Source organism: Micrasema longulum, unplaced genomic scaffold, assembly GCF_059751315.1.
Source record: "Micrasema longulum isolate JH-2025_06_02 unplaced genomic scaffold, ASM5975131v1 h1tg000323l, whole genome shotgun sequence".
In the NCBI taxonomy this organism is placed as follows: Eukaryota; Metazoa; Arthropoda; class Insecta; order Trichoptera; family Brachycentridae; genus Micrasema; species Micrasema longulum.
In genome coordinates, this window is record NW_028277527.1 from 755,724 (window position 1) to 774,825 (window position 19,102).

At 31.7% G+C, this 19,102-nt stretch overlaps 1 protein-coding gene across 1 annotated transcript in view; it reads left to right on the forward strand.

Moving 5' to 3' along the window:
• unc-13-4A (BAI1 associated protein 3) overlaps nucleotides 1-19,102 on the forward strand; it is a 197,699-nt gene that overhangs the window by 113,072 nt on the left and 65,525 nt on the right. Inside the window, exon 5 of the mRNA XM_088225028.1 lies at nucleotides 9,038-9,332. Coding sequence (XP_088081154.1) covers nucleotides 9,038-9,332 — 295 coding nt within the window. The remainder of the gene's footprint in view (nucleotides 1-9,037; nucleotides 9,333-19,102) is intronic.

Here is a 19,102-nt window from a genome sequence, read left to right on the forward strand (position 1 = left end):
ACTTTTATTTTTTATTTCCTGAAAACGTTCCGGATATTTTGCAATCCGGTTGACTGGAGTTCAGATAAATAAAGTTCAACTACTTTCATTTAAAAAATACTTTCCGATAAAATGTATATTTGAAATACATACTTTGTGGTTATTCATTATGGTAAAATAATAAAAAAACAACTTTGTTTTTAACCACTTATTTTTTTTCCGGTTTCAAAGCTATACAAGCCTCTTTTTCAAGGTTATTAACTTATGAATTATATCCATTTAATTACGGGTAGTGTGAAGTGAGATGGATATGACTTTGATAAAAAAGCTTGTCTAGCTTTGAAACCAGTCGGTAGAAAAAAAAAAAAAAGTTATTAAAAACACAGTTGTTTGATATTTATTTTATTTTAATTCTTTCATAATTTATTAAAAGTTGATATAAGAATCATTGTCTTTTAATTTCGAATGTATAAAGAAGATGTATGAATGTAGAAAATCCTTTGTTGAAAGCGCTGTGGTATTTTATCCTCTCTGCTTACTACAGTGATAATATTGAACAGTAAATAAATACGTTTATATGTTTGTTTTGTTGAATTACAAAATACGAATTGTTATTTATACAAAATTGTTATTTATGTGAAATCGTAATAAATTATTTGAAATTATATAATGTATCATTTACAATTTGTACCGCAAGAGAAATGTGGTGTAAAATTATGGGTTCTGGGATTTACTTGTTTCTGTTTCTATCTAAATTTACACATGAATATTGCACCACCAATTCGCTTCACAGAACTTGATCAATACGACCCTCACGGATTAGGGCTAACCAAGGGATGAACATTGATGAAATAGAGTTTTGTTAAAAGCCGCCAGGCCACAAAGTAAAAAATTTATAATATTTTTAAAATATGGAGTTTTTCTGTTGACATTTATGAATAGAAGTTCATTTTATCATCATTCCATATCCACTCCTTAGTTTAAGCATGGAGTTCACAGCCCTTACTGTTAGCTGACAATTCCTGTGCTTTCTCCCAAGGTCCCAAGGCAGGTTTTTTGTCGAGAACCTGATGTCTCGTAAAATAGGCAAGAAAGTGAAGCACACTTTTCAGTTGTAACCACTTTTAATTTTTCAGTCAGGGGATTTGTCCTAACCGACATAACAAAGCCTGACTCATAAAAATGTTGAACTTTGTCCATTTTCTTTCAATTTTATTTTTTATAAAATTGTACTTAAAAAAATGAATTCAACAAAATAACTATTCGTTCTTTAATTCATATTCTGTTGTTAATTATAATATTATTACATCTATTGTAAAGGTTGTCTGAGTCTATTGTTTAGTTTTGTCCGGTAGTTTATTGTACAATTTCAGTACCTGGTTTATTAGTCTCGACTGTCTTTGTCTCGTTTTATAATGTTTTTAGTGAAATCGTTTTGATGTTCTCGTATTACGTTCATGTTTACTACATTTTAAAAGTTTTAATTCTTCGTCTACAATAACATCAGGTACAAATTTATGAATAAATTTTAAGATTATATAAGAAATGTTATTAGGCCTAGTCATGTTATGTCTTGTCTGGTTAGTTAAGTATAATCAGTTTAATTAATTTCTTAAATTTTACTTTAGGATGTTTGCTTGTTGCTTCGGAGAGCTCCAAGGCCAATTGAAGATGACAAGAAAACGACATTGTGCTCCGATTTGTATTTATTGCACACATGTTGAATCAAATACAGAATTTTGAATGTGCTTTGATGATATTCTGCTACAGTAGTTGATAAGTAGGAATATTATGGGAAAAATTGTTTTTATATTCGTAAATTCGTTATACCCCCAGGAACAGATCAATAGCGAGATTTCACTGTACGCTTGTTGCTATAATGATTCGACATTATTTTTTAAAAATACAAACAATGTAAAAACCGATTTCCGTTCGATGTTTATTTAGTGAAAATAATTTCAAAATACTTGTTACTGGCAGCCATTTGCATAACACCTTCGACGTTTTTTGCCTCAATATCAAATTCACAACTGAACAAAATAATTATCCACAAAATTCAAATCAGCGTTATTTATAATTTACACGTTTTTAATAAAACCAATAAATTTGTTTTTGGTCAATGTTATTCAATATCGATTCAATTCACTTACCGACTTTTCTTTGTGTAAGGAATGTAGGTATATTGTTGATAACAACAATATAATGTAGGTATATTGTTGATAACAACAATATATCTACAGTCGTCTGCATACCCACACAGCTTGGCAAGTCATTCTAGATTTGTCTCTCTTAGTAAACAGTTGCTCTCAAACCACAGTATAACACTTTGTCTACCGGTTTCGAGATGTACCCATCTCTTCGTCAGGACACCCATTAAACCATCATGCAAAACCCACTATACAACTTTCCTAATCAGTGCATGGGCTTATTAAAATGCATGTCGTGTTGGTTTTACATTTTTGTGCAACAACTTTGGTGAAGGTGTAGAGTGTGTTTTGCATGTTTTTTTTTTTTTGAACTACAAAAGGCCAGGAGGCCTAATTACAATGGTGAATTACATCACAGAGCACCCAGGCTTGAGAAAAATCACTTTTTTTTTTTTTTGTGTTCCCACCGGGAATCGAACCCGTAACCTTTCCGGGCGTGAGTCAAGCGTCTTGACCACTACATCACGGAGGCCGCCATGTTTTTTCATTGTGTCTTGACGAAGAGACGGGTACGTCTCGAAACCGGTAGACATATAAAAGTCGGTTAGTGGTTAAATTCAAATATTTAATTACATTTAGTAAAATGTTTTACCACAAAGTTAATGTTTTAAATTTAATGATAATTTATTTTTGCTTTATCTGGCAACATAAAGTTTGCCTGTCGGAAAAAAAGTGAGTTACAGAAATTTAATTACCTTGCTTTTTCATTAACAGCAATATTAAATCTTTGATGCGGTGAATCTTACCTGTAAATTTATCTTTGAGTTCCGCTAGTTCATCAAGAAGCTAACTTTGAAAAAAAGTTTGATTTTGAAAGGAGTTGCGTTTTATGCATATTTTTATAATTACTCGTATATATATAGGGATTGTAGGGATGATGACGATAACAAACATATTTCAGCTCTGAAGGAAAATCCTATGTTGAAAGGAAATGTTTTACATAAAAACAGTTGATTTTTTTTCTTTTATTCGGGAAACATGCAGTGCATTTACATAGTTTTATAGTTTACACAGTTAGACTTAACTCTAATAGACCAGTGAAGATTTCATATTATATAATAATTATATCTAAGGTTATCAATGAACTATTTCTTTTTTATTTTTTTTTAAGTACAAAAAGAGAAAGAAAAAAAACATTGAAACAGTTTTACAAAAATCAAAGTGAAAAAGTTATTTAAAAGTCTATAGATAGTTTTTACAAATGAAAATATTAAAAATGAAGAAAAAAAATAGTATAAGTAATCAAAAGGTAAGAATTAAAATAAAGAATTAACAACTTGCTAAGATGTAAAAAAAACATTTTCAAAATGGAAAAACATATACACACATAATTATATTTGATGTATAAGTAGATTAATGCTGTCGAAATGCGATCCCTCGGGTGAATGTGTGGCAAAACGATGTATGATAGGTGCACAAATGTCGAGATCCGAGGACTGTGTAAGACTGAGATATGCATTATCGACAGAATCAAGAAAGGGGTGCTGCGTTGGTTTGGACAAGTAGAGCGAATGGACAACGAAAGAACGGCTAAAAGGATCTACGATGCGAATGTTGTTGGATGCAGAAAACGAGGAAGGCCGAGAAAGACATGGCTAGTGCAAGTCCATCAAATACTTGAACATGGACATGTCAAAAGTAGGAATGATCGGCATGCGTGCATGAGAAGATGTATGAATGTAGAGGAAGCGAGGTCTGTATGCCAAGAGAGAGTGATATGGCGTTCTATCCTCTCTGCCTACCCCTACGGGGAAACGGCGTGATGGTTTGTTTGTTTGTGTTTATTAGATATATATGATTTATTATATACATTGATATTAGACTAAACTTGTGTATCAAATATCAAGAAGACAGTTACAAATTATAATCATATATGTACATATCTTTGTCTTAAATTAAAAAATATTATGTAGCCTTTAACAAAAAAAAAACCCTTATTTTGAACTTGCATTATTTTTTCCATTTACTCTTGTGATCGAGTGACAATTTAGCGAGTCCGCTGTTAATAGGTTGCAAATTAGATTAATTTAATTTCCTGTATCGTATTCAATATCCGGTCCCCTTTGCCACACTAATTTGCCCCGTGTGTTCTCAATAACAACGTTACAACAAGTAATTGGGTTGTTTACCATCAGAAGAACACCCCTCGTTACTTGTGCTAGTAGAGACGTATGCAAAAAACCATTACTAAATAATTAACTAGACGTGAAACTTATGGGGAAACGAAATCACATTCGAGGGTGTTTTGCGAGAAACGCAAACAGTGATGACATTTAATCGAGCCACCGTCCCATTACTTGCGGTATCTGAAAAAAAAAATACTGTGTCTTCTCACCTACCATCTGTTATGCTTCAGGACCCGGGTTCGATTCCTGGGAGGTTCAACATGAAATAAAATAAAAGTCCAATAAGTAAGTTAAGTGAACAGGAAATTGGGTGACGAGAAAACCAATTTCCCCGTGGATGCAGGGCAAGAAATTGCAGGGGGCGAAGCGATAGGGCTTCTACTAATAGACTGTATTTTAATTTTAATGAAATAAGTGAATATCATCGATATACGGTATGCAATGTCAATCGGTCACAACCCCAACAAATGAGATGGATTAGGAATGGATGCCACTAACCTGGTTATTCGACTGATCAATTGCGAGCGGCATCAACACTAGGACAAGCCTCCGATTTGGAGCTGAACACTGGTGGTAGGTGGAAACAAAGTATATGATCCAGCACACGTTCAACAAAATATACACGCGATTCAGTACACGAGGTCTTAATGTGGCGGATGATCAAAGGATACTGAGGTGGGAAGTGAACATATGTTGTAGGTACAATGGATCTTGAAGTTGTGATAATAATTCGAACAATGCACATCCACACAATTCGCAACCATCGGGGATGTTAAAAAATGTTTTCTTACGCGCGGTTAATTAAAGCGTATGGCGAAGTTTCTCGAAAACGTATAAAAAAAAAAAGTTTGAACGACGTCACTAGTTCTCCAAAATCAACCAATGGTAGAGTGTAGTGATACATTTCCGGTTACCGGGAAGCCAACCCACCAGCCAGGACAACTCACCGTACAGAAGTTGAGACGTAACAGGCGCAGTAATTTTAAAAACACCAAACTTAAAATATATATACAGCGTTGATAGTACAACACACAAATAACTATTTTTTTTAAATTTCGTTTAGTTTGATAGTGTATTAACAAATAAAAATTTATTAAAAAAAACCTTTATACTTCCACATTGTCCGGTATCCAATATTATTAATGATTGCCAAACGTTATCCGAATATGCATAAATCTGGATAATTTGATAAAATATTAAATTAAGGCAATGATTCGAAAGAAAATGCAAAATTTACAGGAAGATAACTTTTTTATTGGTTTTAAAATAATTCAGCGAATAAGAATAACATTAAAAACTTGCTTTAACACGTACGGCAAAGTCGTAAAATACATTTATTGTATTTTCCATTAAAATATCTTCTTTATTTTATATTTCCTGATAACGATCCGGATATTTGGCAAACCAGATCACCGAAATTCAGATACGCAAAGTTCTACTGTATTTGTTTATAGTGTTGTTTTCACTGTCTCTGGACTGGTACCTGAGGCGTAAGACTGATCACAATACCTTCCCGTAATATATTTATTTATTTTGTTTAGTTTGTAGATTAAATTAAATTTAGAAACAAACGTTACACATATGAACCTAACCTAAATCTTTGCAATAAACTAATTATTTATCCCAATCACTGATATACAAAAAGCATTTTGTTCGCAAAGTGGAGACGCTTTAGGATTCTCTGAACTTTCTTGCAACTCATTGAACATTTTCAAGCCTTTACAGTAAAAGTTCTTCTGACCATGCGAAGGAACTGCTAAAAGGGTACTCGCAAAGTTTCGCTTTTGACCTCATAAAGCTCAGCCGATATCAAGTGAGGGTTGTCACTAAAGCCCTAAAAGGGCCCTGCAGATTGAACAAACACCTTGCTACAATGAACCTTTCCGAAACTTCTAGATGTAGGTTCTGCAGTGCAAATAAGGAAACAAATATCCACATTATATGTGAATATTTTTTATTTTTTTTAAAGTGCGTAATTGTATTTTTGTTTCCGCAAAGTCGAAGCTTGTTTGCGGGTTACATTACATTTTTTTTTTAATTTATAAAAAATAAGTACATAGTTAAATAATAAATTAAGAATAAAATATATCTATGTGCACACTTTTTTTTTCTTTTTTTTATTTATTTACAATTTTAAAAAACCCGTTAGGGTTACATTAGAAATTTAATATTGTCTAGTCATTTTATGTCTCGTCTAGTCTAGTTAGTTCAGTCATCATGTGCTTTTTCAGATTGATTTTAAATTTGTCTCCATTAAAAGTTTTCAAGTATTTAGGTAGGTCGTTGTAGTGTTTAAGTTTTACTTGCTGTTTTTAATATGTTTTGACTGGTTTTTTTTGATGAATTTAGGTTTTTTCCTCACGATTTTCAACTGGTATTTAATATGATGCTTTACATCATGAAAAGAGCCTCATCCTCGGGGGACTACTGATTAAACCTGATAATCTTAAAGAGCTCGCCCCTTACCTAATAGTCCGATACTTTACGGATCTGGGCTTGGCGGGGTAGATTTAGCCAAATGTAAACTCTCGCCTTCCACACAGTAGCCAGGCTCTTTATAGACCTGGGCTTGGAGAGCGAGAACTATTGACTATTAACCTATGACGTCCACCACTAAGAAATGGAATAGGAATAATAGTTGTTCTGAGTTTCAGTCAGTTTTACCTTAGGAAGCCTGAGAGCATCTCCACTTTTCGTTCAATATTTCATTTAACACTTCATGACATGTACCCAGGAAACAGTTCGTTTTTCACTTGTAAATAAAAGTCAGAATATTAAACAGAATTATATTTTTAATATCAAGAATATTTCATTTATCTAACATTAATTTAATCCTGGTATATCTACATATACCACACTTAAATGCCACTCTCACTGCTCTGATCAAAGAAACGAGACAGTAGAGCAATAGTTTCAGTGAAATATAAATAGCAATCGAGTTGTGCTGCTTATACTTTACCAGTGCAATGCCCTATGCTTCATTAGGTGTGGAATAGTTTAATGATGATGATGATATTTCGCATGCAGGCCGATGAAGTATACAATTATGTGTGTGAATTAGGACAAGAATTCTGAAGTAATATGTATTTTCGACTCGATGGCAACTCTCAGCTAAAAATTTAAGTCAAATTGAAAAAGAAGATTTTGACATACGCAATTTTAGGCCACAGATCAATATAAAACAATGGACTGAATATATTGCTTTTGTTATTTTATAATTATGTTAGTTAAACAAACAGCATGCATAAAATATATTAACAATTTTTTCGTCTATTAGTGTCGGATACACACCAAAAAATTGTTCACACTTAAGACAAGAAATGAAGAAGAATAAAAAGTTTAAAAAGATGGGAAATGAAAAATATGTATACAGTTATAGAATTAATCTAAATATCCGCTTCTCTCAATATTTATATGCCTTTTTATTAAAAATTACATTCACCGTCATGAAAAATATCAGCCTTGGTAAATATGTTGTTATATTGCTCGCATATTCTAGGTATTGTAGATTGTTTTAAATAATGTTTTGTCGTTGTCTGTGTGAAACAGAAGATTTATTCTGGAATAAACATTCAATACACAATAATCACAAATAATTTATTTAGAAATTTCTTTAATTGTTAATTTTTACAGTAAATAAATATGTTATAACTGCCTTATTTTCTAGGTACGCGGTTATAATGAACTTTAATTTATGGCAGATAGGCACAGTGTACTACATTTTAAATTATATTAACCTTTGACAAACTGTGTGAAAAAAATTATCTAAGGTTAACCTTAGGTAATCCGAGGTTAGGAAATGATCGCCTGATAATCACTGTATCCATTCATCCCAAGTGTTAAAATCCCCGCATTTTCCCCGCACAGTGCCAATCTCCGCAAAATCCCGAATCACAACGGAAATATTTTTAAAAGAGGACTCGAAGTTGAATTTAGTTAATTATTTATTATTTGAAGTTTATGATTATTGGCTTTACTGATTTCTAATCATTCTAAATTCTTTTTAAAATATTACAAAAATATTCCCGCTATAAACTCTTTAAAACATATTCCGGTTATGATTCATTTTATCTTCTTTATTTTTCTTTCTTTCATTATGTCTCTTTCATACAATATTTTAATATATAAATAGCAATGCGAGTAATTATAAGTAAGTTTAATTCTTGACGATGAGGTAGTAACCTCGAAAACCGGTCGAAGTATAACTCTAAATTAAAGTGGTTTGTACAAATTTATAAACATATCAGTGTAAAATGTCATACCACAAAGTGAAAAATGTTTTTGATAACAATAATAACCAAGTATCTTCGCCCGTTAGCTATAATTAAACATGTTAGGAAAAAAATGTACGCATATTTTTATTTTTCATACAGCAAACTTAATTTTACTTTGTAGATAACTGCTAACTTTTTTATGTAATGCCGACCCAGGGCCGCAATTATAAACGCTATCTTCATCAGAACATGTCAAGACGGTATAAAGTAAAATCGATATTTATGTATGGAAATGTGAATATTTGAATGAAAATTCATAGTAACTAAGTCGGTAATCTGAATTAAACATGTTAAAAAAAATAAAAAAATTTAACTTACTTTGAAGTTAAATGGTTGGTAATGCAGCTATACTTTTTTAATATTTTTTTTATCATACCCCATACTAAGAAAAAAAAAGAATCAAGAATATGATATGGTTTGAAACCTCATTTTTGAAATTTGGTTGTTTCAGGTTTCAGCGACCCTTACTGCATGCTGGGCATCCAGCCGCTGGCGCCGCCGCCCCCCTCGCCGCTGCCCCCGTCCCCGCGCCTGAGCGACCCCGGGCCCGAAGACGGCCCCTCGGGCGCGCACGACAAGCTCCGCAAGCACCACAGCTTCCGGCTCAGCTTCAAGCGGCGGGCGGACGGCGGCTCCGGGCGCGAGCACCGCGACAGCTCGGCCGGGCAGCTGCCGGCCAAGTTCATTCGCGCCACGTCCGTCAAACCGCACACGCTGACCCCCAAGTGGAACGAGAAGTTTCGATTGTAAGTACAATATACTATAATGTTCCATTTCCACGAATCACACTTTCTATTTTATTTAGCTTGCAATAACAAATCTCCAGTAAATCATTATTACGACTTTCGTTGAAATGTCTCACTCATCTCCTTACCATTGAATCACTTATTACATGTTCCACGTACACCTAACAGATCTGTTGATGAATGTGGACTGGTTTAATACAGACCGCATCTCAGAAACGGCGGAATTTTCAGTTTTAACCGGCATTTCAAACAAGCACCACGAAGCGCACACAACACTCAGCTGACTCTTAATGGCGTCAACCTCTTCTAAATAGGTCAGGGTAGGTACCGCGGCAAGAAATACAAACGGAACTTATTTTTTTAATACACCTAGTATATTTAATTTATTTTATTTATTTATTTCTTTTTACATTTTACCTCAAAACGTGAACTTATTTAAGCTTTTAAGGCTGTGCCCGTGTTAAGTTATAGTAATTAACATGAAAAAAATACTCAATCAGAACAAGTACTCGTAATAACATACTAGAAAATTCGGATATTTAAATAAACGTTTTGAACTATTGGACTTGAAACCATTATTTTACCATTATTTCTTCCAGTTTAAGGTTACGAGACGCGAATCACTGGGTTCCATTTGAAGTTATGGCTGAGAAATTTAAATGTTCTCCCTCTCACGAAGCGTTTCATCTTACCTTCCTTTTTTTTGTTTTCTCGTTTCGTTCAAAGCTAAGAGCGACAAATTTTAACAGATAAAAATGACCCTGATTTAGCGTTGATACCACGATAATGCCTTAAATTCCTGTGCGCAAGTATAAACGACGGGCGCAATAAATTCTGGAGTAAAAATTACATAGATTTTACAAAACTTATATTACGAATTGTAGTTCAAGAATTTGACAATTAAAACATTAAAAAAATATTAGATATTGTAATAGGTTATAAATATAATCTAAAAAAAACTATTCTTCTTCTTATTCTGCCTAATTCTCTCCACTGCTGAATATTGGCAGCTTTCAAACGTCTCCAATCCTTTCTATAACCCGCTTCATCATCCATGTTTTACCTGCTATCGAGACAATGTCATCGAACCATGTGGTCTTCCAACACTTTTTTTGTTTGCCCATGGTCTCCACTTGATTATTTTAGGTGTCCACCTCCCATCATTTTACCTCGCCAAGTGTCCTGCCTACTGCCATTTTAATTTTGCCGCATGATATTATTCCTATTTTGAGATAGAACAATCTCTTAATCTATCTTCATTGGAGAGACATAGAACTGAGATGGACTTTATATACATTTTCAAAATACTTAATGCTATAAGTGATGTCCCATCTCTGTTGCAATCAATTTCTTTTCATGTTCCCAACCATGTCACCAGAAGTCAAAATCTGTTATTTATAAAATCTTCTAAGAGCAACTTTTGTTTTTATGCCCCAATGTCCAGAATGTGTACATTGGTCAATTCATCACACGACTTGAAATTCTTTGGGATAGATCTTCCGGTTTTTCGTAGATCTCTTCACGACTTAACAGTGTGGGATGAAGTTGGATTGGCATGTTTTAGCTCGAAGTCTTATGTCTTTCGTTTTAATGAATATGTTGTATACCATTATTGTTTTGCCTTTGTTTGTCTTTGCTTCATAGTGTTATGTTGTTTTTGTTCAATTTCTTGCATTTATGTTTCTTCGTGTAACTGTTGTAATTGGCTTAGGCCGTATATATAATAAATAAATGATCCTTGAAATTTATTTCTTTCTTATTGTGTGTCTAAGACATACACCAAGCACCTGTCTTTACATAGAAACAAATTACCAAAAAAAAGATAAAATATCGGTCAGTTGATACATAAAAAATTGATACAATAAATTTATATCTGCTGCAATCTCATACAGTATATTTCGATAACACACTTGAATGAAATCCTATTATGGATGTTTATCTTAAGCAAGGCCTTTGTTTTGGAAAATTAAATATGTGTCTCTGAGCAAACGTCGCGTAGTACCGGTACTTGGTATTGATAACCTCGTACGGGCATACTGTTGGGACGTCCATTGACCGGGAGGACCTGAATTTGGAAATAAATAAATAATAAATATTGTTCAATAAATACTTAAAATCAAGGCACTAAAAATTATAAATATTGAGTGTTATTTAATCATTCATTTTACAGAAACAATCAGTAAACAATGATTTAATAACATTAAAAAAAAACGGTTTGAAGACAGACCAGCGAAGTTCCTAAATAAAAATCATGCATATTAATGTGTAGACGTCTGTTTGTGTGTATTTGTGTGGGAGTAGGTGTTCAGGTGTGTGAAAACGTGAACATAATTAAATAGCAAGTGGAAGCGTAAACGTTATTTGTTATGTAAGTTATGCCAATGAGAAACTTAAGCCTTACGGGAAATTAGAGAAAAAAAATGTTTTCTTACGTGCGGTGAAAATTAGAGCTTTAAATTATACAGCAAAGCTTCTTGAAAATGTACGAAAAAACATTAAACAATATTTTAATAAAAACTAACTACTTTGAACGACGTCACTTGTTTATATGAATCAACCAACGATAAGAGAGTTGTGGATGATTTCCAGTTAACAGTAACTGAACGGACCGGACCAGTCGGCAGAAACGACCAAGAAAAAGCAGAAGAGAATTTGAGACGTCACACGAGTTGTAATTTCATAAATACAAAACTTTAAAAAATCATAGCGCTGATAATGCGATGTTTTAATTTAAATTGTTTACATATATTTTTATTTTTTTACTAATTTAATTTTTAAGATCCTCATGACTTTTTAATTTGTTTTAACTATGTATTTTTTTTATTACATCTTTTGCTTTATTTTTTAATACGTTTTTTTTTCTCTTTCTACTCTGTATTTTGCTATGTTTTTTTTTTAATATGCGTTTTCAACATACATTCATTTTTTTACTGTGACTTCAAATATGTTTCTTACTATGTATTCTGTTTTTATTTCGCATTTTACTGAGTTTCAAAATATTTTTATAGACATATTTATATATTTTTAATGGTTTATACTAAGTTTTCACTACATTTATTACTTTGTTTTTATTGTGTTTTTGCTTCGTTTCTTTACTTCATTTTCACTATGTTTTTACTACATTTTGACTATGTTTTTACTACATTTTTACTCCATTTTTTACTTTGTTTTTCACTTCGTCCTGTATCTTTATAACTGTTTCTATATTGATTACTGTTTTTTATATATTTTTTACTGTCTTAGAACGGGATAAATAACCCTAATTAGGCAGTCAAAGAAACTTTGTATAAATTATAATTTGTGTATGTAATATAATGATAATAATAATAATAATAATAATGCGATACATACAACTTTTTGTCTTAGTTAAATAGTCTATAAACAAAGAAAAATATTTTGAAAACCACTGAACTTCCTCATTCAAATAAATTTGAGTTCTGTTAATAATTTGTGTAGTAAAATTAATGTTTGTTAATGTTGTTTAGCTTATTACGTAAAATGTTGGTTACCACCTCGCCGTTCGTGTAGTTTGTTATTTCTGAGTTTGTGTTTTCATAACGACACAAATCCGAACTTGTGTAAATCTCAGTGCTAAATAGTTAGGTTAAGTTCTACGCATTATAAACATGCAAAGATCGTAGTCTAACTGAGGAATTCGCTCGAGTGAAAATATTTGGGAGAGAAATTTCTTAATAGGAAAATATTTTCGCCGTCATTCCTCTTAACATTTCTACGGCCTTACATTGAATATGCATTTAAAACATTTATCGACATTGTGAGAAATTCGTTGGATTCTGAGTTAGTCTAAAAAATGCCGTTTACACTCTGTTTTATCTTCATAATTTTATTGGTAAAAATGACATAATTAATAATAACAAAAACTTTGCGTTGAAAAATGCTAACTATTTTAAATGGCACGCAATTATACATTGTTAGTTTTTTAACCTCCATAAAAAAACGGAGTTAAATAATTTATCCTTTAGTTAATATGGGATATAAAAGATATTTTTGTATTTCTTCGTTTTTAGTATCAAGGTTTTTTTACTAACAAAAGTGTTTTGACTCAAAAATTTTACTTTTTTTTTTAATCAGCTGTCTTCTTGTTTTATAGAATAAACGAAAAAATCATATAAAATCGCTAAAACACAATCTTGCAATTTTCATTCTTCAAATAATAAAATGGTCAAATCGAAAAATGTAATAAAATTTAAACAGAGCATAACGAGAGAACCCATTTAATACTCTTTCATCGCTCTAATTTTCTTGCCTCCTCTTTTACAGTAGTAGCTGCTCGATTGTGGAATAATCTACCCACTAAAATTTAAATCAAGATTGGAATGTCACTATCTAAATACTTAAGTTGTTCCTTTAGCCTTCTTCTTTCCTTCCTATCCCCTCTCCTCTCTTCATAGTATAGTGTTAATTTTTTTATATTTTTATTTTCTAAATCTTTGTTTTTAATTTTGTGTAAAATTGTAAGATTCAACATGTATATGTTCTTGTAATTTTCTTATACTGAACGGATTGGGTAGGTAGGAAGAAATTGCCTTAAGGCAATATGCCCGCACTTATATGTTTATAAATTGTATATACTATATTAATTATATATTTAGTGTTTTAAAAAATCTAAAAATCTAACAGAGACCCTCGACCCAGATATAGAGATTAAATGCAGAATTAAGACAGTAAGAGCTGCTTTTAATAAAATGAAATCCCTCTTCTGCAATGCTAATCTCAACTTGAAAATAAGGCAAAGATTGGTAAAATGTTATGTGTAGTCTGTATTGTTGTATGGCTGTAAGACTTGGACTCTGAAAGTGAACACTATGAATAGGCTGGAGGCTTTTGAGATGTGGTTGCATCATATCTTGGACAGACCTGCTAACGAACTCAGAAGTCTTAAGTCGAGCTAGAACGAACAGAGAACTCTTAACCACCATAAAAGTTCGTAAAATTTCATATCTGGGGCATATAATGCGGGGAGAAAAATACCACTTGCGTCATTTAATTTTGAAAGGCAAGATTAATGGTCACAGAGGGGCTGGAAGAAGACAAATGTCCTGGCTGCAAAATATACGAGACTGGACTGGCTTCGGGATTGTAGATCAGATTTTCCGGGCAGCACAGACAGGGAGACCAGAGTGATTGCCAACGTTAGGGATACCTGACAGGGAACTTAGAGAAGAAGAAGAAAAAAAAACATAAAAATTTAAAGCCTTGAGTTATTTAATTATTTTTTAAATATTTATTCCGCATATATATATATTCCGTATTTCTAACTTATTGTAGAATTTTCTATTTAAAAAAAAGGTAATGAACTAACTCAAATCATAAATTCATTTTTATCTTTTTTGTGTTTTAAACATATTTTTTATACATATATTATACCTACCTATAACATATTGAGCTATTTCGAAAAATCATTCTAACTCTCTGCCCTTTGTTTTATAAAAGCAACAGAAGAAAATAATATTCCGACTGGCCATTATTACCTTAAAATATGTAAATGTTCCATACCAAATAGAACTTAATATTCTGTTTATATTGTATTTTATAACATTATGTACCTAGCTGCGTTAAACCTTTAACTGCATTTCTTTAGCTTACTTTTTTATATTTTTTTTATTATTATTATTTTTTATTTTTTTTAAACCAACTAAACTTCTAAACACAGTTCTATATTTTATTTCTTCATATCGTATTTTTTTAAATTTATGTTGTTTATACACTCATCTTTTTATTTTTATTTTCATACCAACTATACTTCTTAACAATGTTGCTATCTTTTATTTCTTGATATTGTATTTTTTTAAATTTGTGTTGTTTATATGCTCATCTTCTTTTTTTATACCAACTTTACTTCCAAACACTGTTCTATCTTTTATTGCTTTATATTGTATTTTTAAATTTTATGTTGTTTATATACTCATGTTTTATATAACTTCCGTGTATGTAAAAGCCTTATGGGTGTGACAAATTAATAAAATAAAATAAATAAAAATATATAATTGAATAATACTATGTTAATTCAATTTCGGTGGCTTATACACCTTTATAAATTAATTCCTTAAAATACCTTGTTTCGAATCTGACTAAGTTTTTTTTTTTAAATTCCTTTTTTAAATTCAAACCAGAGGCATAGTAATGGAATTGAAAGTGAAAGCGTTGCGTTTATGGTGATCCAGCTGATATTATCAGTTTATTGAAAAGGTTTTTTTCTTCTATGGAGAATTTAAATACGATTCACGATCTCAAACTGTCTTTACCGAGTGTTGAAATTATTCAGGCACAGTTTGCAGTGACAGCAAAGATAAAATCTTTTATAAATTGTTCCTCACAGCTTCATTTTTTTTCTTTTCACAATGTTATTATTTCATGTCCGGCTTGGAGCCCTGTTTCAATTTTAAAATTAAATATTTATTTATATCGAAAGCATTAACTTTGAGTTCAAACAAACAACTTGTTTTAGAAAATATCAGTATACAACAACTTTTTAATATCCAGCGGTTTCGATATGCACCGGTCTCTTCGTCAGAACTCTCACCACATTAGCTAATAAACAATTGTCTCTAGACTGGCGTCTTATCACATAACCTTCACGTAACGATTATTCGTTGAGATACGTTGCATTTGCAATTCATTTTTATTTTAATTTGGGTACTTAAACGAAATAAATTTCAACCTCAACTAATACATATGTAGGGTCCATAGTCCATAGTCGATGACACACGCGTGTTAAATTAGTTCACCTAAAAGAGACTAATGACCGACGATGCAATGTCATCATTTTCAATCGAATCCTATACATTCGTAAAATGCAACTCTGAGTATTTCACATGAAATCGGAGGGCATCGCTCTGCAGTACATTCACATCGTCCCTACCATGAAAAAATGAACTACAAAGGAATATGGTATATAAAGAGACCACAGGACGCAGCCAAAGTCAGTCAGTCAGTCAGTTCAGTTCACGTCAGACCAGCTCGATGACATCACACAGTTCCAGCATGTAGTTCAAGTGCGGTTACTTCAACCCATCATCGCCGCCACGCTCGTGCTACACAACCAAGTGCTGTATCGTATTCGCCATGTAATAAATACGCATTAAGCAGCAACCTCGTGTCTTCGCTGTCAATCTCTAACTGGGGTAGGAACTTCAACCAAACCCTCAACTACTTATTCCTACACATATTATTATTTTTTAAATACATATATTTTTAAATTTATAATTATTCAGACGCTTTGCTTTTGACACTATACTGCCGTCATAAGAAAGAAGGACGCATCGTATTTTTTTTTCGAAAAAGAGTTAAATACATATTCGGAATCAGGAAAAAAATACGCATCTACTAAAAATACCTTCCTAAAATAAAATAACCCTATTATTTTCACGAATAAATAAGACTAAACTGCAAAAAGTCTTGAAGTTTACTGATAAAAGGCTGTTCTGACTTATATAATTATTAAAGACTGTTTAAAATACTTTTCTTTTCTTCTTTTCCGTTTTTAAAAACATCTGAAATGAATGTACCTACTCGTTTTCAATTAAATTTAAGATCTGCTGGTAATTTTGAAGTTAATTGATTATTAGGTCGACGTTACTAGTTTCGAAAACAGTAAATGGCTAGTAACGTCTATTTTAAACTTATAATTAGAAATCAAACACTGATTTGAGTCTACTGAACACTTCATTTTATTTTTACAAATATAAACATATAAAAATAAAAACTTCGTGACAATTGTTTCAAGTTTAAATATGGAGTTCTACAAAATAAACACCAAATCAATCAATAACGTCTATTTTATTTAGTTAAGTAGAATCAATTGCCATTTTCACACAAAAAAAAAAGACGTTCACTTAATTACTAAATAAAAAGGACGTTTCTGGCTAGAAACGTCTTTTTATTGAAGTATAACATATTTTTTTTACTAAAAAGAAGATGAAAATGTTAATTTTTAAATATATAATGTAAAATTCATAAATATATTCCGTTAGGGCAAACCATAATACATGCTGTCGCATAAAATTATACTTAATTTTTGTAGTATTTTTCACTCAGCGAATTTTTTAATCTCCGAGTTACAAAATATTTATTTTCTTTGTTTTTTGTTTTGTGTGGAAACGTCCTTTTTTCTTATGACGGCAGTATAGCTACATATGTGGATGTTTGTTTTTAACGAAAACCTTCGCCATCCCCCGAAACGAGGCTAATCTCTTTCGGCAACGCACTAAACACCTCAAGTCCTTTATGGTAAAAATTGTTCTGAGTTGCCTTGATTCTGGTTTTTGGAAGTATGATACATCCTCCCCTCGTAAGATAGCGATGAATTTCGTAATTACGCTGAATATTCGTAAAACTAAACGTATTCGGAAAAAAAATCACTATTTCATTTAAATATTAATTACAATGTATTCAAAATTACTCATTGAATTTGGTGTTTTAATTCATTTTCTCAGTTCCGATTCGGTGTTTCAATTCAGTGATATGGTATTATGATAAAACAAAGGCATTTTTTAGCATCAGCGGTAAAGTACCTTTATAATATTTTCATCAAATTCTCGTAGAAATGCGAGTTGCTCAACAAAATATTACGTGAAAATACCCTTTATAAACTCATTCAATTCTTAAACAAATATTTAAATGAAGATATTAATTCAAAATTATAATTAGACCCTAAGGGTCGGTTTTATAAAACGAGGTTACCTTTAAATCAACGCTAATTACAAAACCGTACCCTGAAGCTTCACAAATAGCTGATAAAATCAAATTCCTCAAATATATCGTTTACCTATCTTAAGGAATAATCTAGCGTGCCGCCGTGTAACGAATTTACTGACTTCTTCCCATGATTTCCTTGAAGAAAGTGGCGTTTTCGTATAAGTAAATAGCCTCCCGAGTACCCGCCCAAGACGATTGATGGTATCGCACTAAAGATTTGGCCGAATTAAACGCATTTTCCTTTCGGGGATGGATTTAATGACGGAATTATTCCAATGTCACCCGCTGTGCTCGAGAAAACAAACTGAACATTCTGAACGAACATTGAATACGAATCTGCAATGAATCGCAAAATTTAATAAAAATGCCATAAAAGATATTATTTTATTTACTCACGATCAGCCGGTGTAAAATCACGGAGATGGGATTTTTCAAAGTGATTTCATTTACTTTTTATTTTATTGCTCCATTATAAAAATAACGACATTACAAAATTTGTTGATCTATCACTTGTATTGTTTTTTCAATGAGCGTCTAAGTTAAGGATTCTTATTTTAAATCAAATATACAATAAAATTTATTTTTAAACACCAATTTTGTTTTTGTCAATTTCAAGTAATTCGTTTAAAAATAAATTAAGACTCAGTATTTCTGGCTGCGATACGATCCCACTTACTTTTTAATGATGCTCACACTTACACACACCTGAACACTTACTCTTACACTAATCCACATAAACACACATCTACACTTACTGTCATACAAATGCACATAAACACACCCTTTTGATGGAACACAATTTAATAATATGTATGATTCTTATTTAGAATCATTGCTGGTCTGTCTTTAAACTGTATTTTTTTAATGTTACTATATCATTGTCGACTGTTATAAAATAAAAGATAAATAAAAGAACTTTGTTTTTAACCACTAATTTAAAAATTAGTGGTTAAAAACAAAGTTGTTTTATTTATTTTATTATAATGAATAACCACAAAGTTAGTGCTTCAAATATAAACTTTATAAAAGATAAATAATTAAGAAAATAAAAA